General features: G+C 58.9%; 1 protein-coding gene across 2 annotated transcripts in view; it reads left to right on the top strand.

Moving 5' to 3' along the window:
* The window catches only part of SPEF1 (sperm flagellar and cilia associated 1), a 4,950-nt gene extending 3,259 nt beyond the window's left edge, over positions 1-1,691 (top strand). Inside the window, exons 4-9 of one of the 2 annotated variants that reach the window (XM_006163965.2) lie at positions 1-26; positions 224-263; positions 403-463; positions 629-752; positions 896-999; positions 1,241-1,691. In XM_006163965.2, the coding sequence (XP_006164027.1) occupies positions 1-26; positions 224-263; positions 403-463; positions 629-752; positions 896-999; positions 1,241-1,565 (680 nt within the window). In that variant the 3' untranslated portion in view covers positions 1,566-1,691. Of the gene's footprint in view, positions 27-223; positions 264-402; positions 464-628; positions 753-895 lie in introns of both variants that reach the window. The other variant, XM_006163966.3, reaches the window with a different exon arrangement.
* The last annotated feature ends 622 nt before the right edge of the window (positions 1,692-2,313 follow it).

Here is a 2,313-nt window from a genome sequence, read left to right as displayed (position 1 = left end):
GGAAACAGGGCGCAGGCTCCTTACAGGTGTCTCTGCTAGGGCTGCTTCTACCTCCGGGCGGGCGCAGGAGTATCCCAGGCGGTGAAAAACCGGGCTTTGGTGATGAGTGTGGGGGCGCCACGCCTGCCTAAAGAGGACTTGGCTTTGAGGACCGCGGTAGGGACACGGGCTCCTCCGGGATGGGTGAGCCCAGGCTCACAGTGGATGCCCGGGATTCTTTCAGGAGCTGGCTCCCCAGGATGGCAGTGAATACATGGATGTGGGTAAGGTGGCCTCTCCCTTCTCTGCCTCCTAGGAGGGGCTTTTCTCCAGCCCTTTCTACAGCTTGATCCCGAGTGGGAGGGAGGGGGAGACCCAAGAAGAGGGTCTAGTACAAACACTTCTGCGTTTTCTTTGTCTCAGGTTTATCCCAGAAGGCACCAGGGGAAGGTGCCCCAGACCCCCAGGGAGGGCGCCAGCTCAGGTAAAGAAGCTGGGAGTTCTGATCCCACCAGCCTTCGGGGTGTCCTCACGAGCTGAGGATAGGGGAGAGGCTGCAAGTGGGAAGGTGGGGAGCAGAGGTGGAGGCACTGGCCAGGTGAGGGCGGGGCTGAGGTGCAGGCCTCCGCTAAGCTGCTTCCTACCCCAGGGGGACCCGACCGCCAGCTCCTCGGCCTCTAGGGTATAGCCAAGCGCCGCAGGGCGACCCAAGCTTCGTCCTCCAGATCGCTGAAAAGGAGCAAGAGCTATTGGCCTCGCAGGAGACTGTGCAGGTAAGGACCGTGCAGGGGAGGGCGCACTGGGACCGCTGGAGGTAAGCGGAGGAACTTGGGTCCTGGAGAAACAGGAGCAGGAGGCAGCAGGCCTTCGGTTTGACCTCTGTGCGGCGGTTTGACCTCTGTGCGGCGCTGCCCAGGTCCTGCAGATGAAGGTGAGACGCCTGGAACACCTGCTCCAGCTCAAGAACGTACGCATCGATGACCTCTCCCGGCGACTCCAGCAGGCAGAGCGCAAGCAGCGGTGAGCGGCGGCAGCACCCGCAGCGCAGGGACGTCCCAGTACCGGCAGAGCCTAGACATCGTGACCTACCCATCCACCGACAGATGCAGGATAGGGAGGGCGGAGCCAGCTGCTCGCAAAGCCACCCGGATCTCGAGCGCCCCTTCCCTTGGGATGGGGGTGAGCATGGGGACGGTGGGAGAGGATCCCTCCGAGCCAAGGTTGGGGACTGAACCAGCTCCTCCCACTCCACCCGGATCAGGAGAATGGACCGCTTTCCAGAGCCCAGAAGTCACGTGCAGAGATCTGGCCTGCTCCTCAAAGCAGTGCCCCACACCTTGGACCCAGCCTTAAAGCTCCCAGCCCTGGGCTTTGAGGGACTGTCTCCCGGCTCAGTCCATGCCTCCAGAACCGGGTCCCTGCCCAGCTCTGAGGACAGCTGCGTCTCCATCCAGGCTAGCTCTCCATGTCTTCAGCCATGGGGGAAGCTGGCCCATGCAGAAGAAGGGCTCCCTTGTCCTTCCTGGGTGCTCATCTGGGACCCTGCTCGCGGCTGGAGACCGCAGCAGCTGGAGAGGAAGGGGTGAGAAGTAGGATCGGTCAGAAGATGTCAGCTTTGTCCATCCCAGCTACCGTCTGTGCTCACTGGCTGCTGTTGGTAGTTTTGGGGGATATGGGAAAGGGCTGCTCTATTAAAGGCATTGTGGTATCTTTCTGCACCTGTCTTCTCTTTTGCCTGGATACATGGGGGTAGTGAGGCTCCCACCCCCGCCCCACCCCCTGCACCTGGTATGAAAGAACCTAGGGCCTCAGAGAGGCTTTCATCCTAAGGGCAGCTGGGTCCTCTTTGACCACTGCTTGGTAGGCTGCTGATATCACTTGAAGTCAGGTTTTGTTCACAATAACAGGCTTTGTTCACATGACAGCCTGACTTTTTGTTTATTTATTTGGAGAGATTTTTGCTATAGAGCGCGTGTGCTCACCAGAGAGACAGAGACAAAAAGCAAGGAATCACCCTCCAGAAGGGATGGCCACACCACAATCCCTTCTTCTCCATTCTCTTCCTGGGATCTTGGGCACATAAGCATATGTACCCAGTGAGTTTCAAGCCTCTGGGTCTGGGACTTGAACTGTGGTCGGCCATGTGGGACTCCAGCAATGTAAACCATTAGGCCACCTGCTGGTCCCACAGCCTGACTTCTAACTCTGGTTTTAGAGTGATCCCTAAACCCACCCTCACCATGATCTCTCACACTCACCTTTAACCGGCCCATGACTGAGTCATAACTCCAGTGCTACCACACACTGAGCCCAATCCCATGCCCTGAGAGCAAG

Source organism: Tupaia chinensis, unplaced genomic scaffold (assembly GCF_000334495.1).
Source record: "Tupaia chinensis unplaced genomic scaffold, TupChi_1.0 Scaffold143574_1, whole genome shotgun sequence".
NCBI lineage: Eukaryota > Metazoa > Chordata > Mammalia > Scandentia > Tupaiidae > Tupaia > Tupaia belangeri.
The sequence above is the reverse complement of the archived record's forward strand: the minus strand, read 5'-3'. Positions and strand labels throughout refer to the sequence as shown.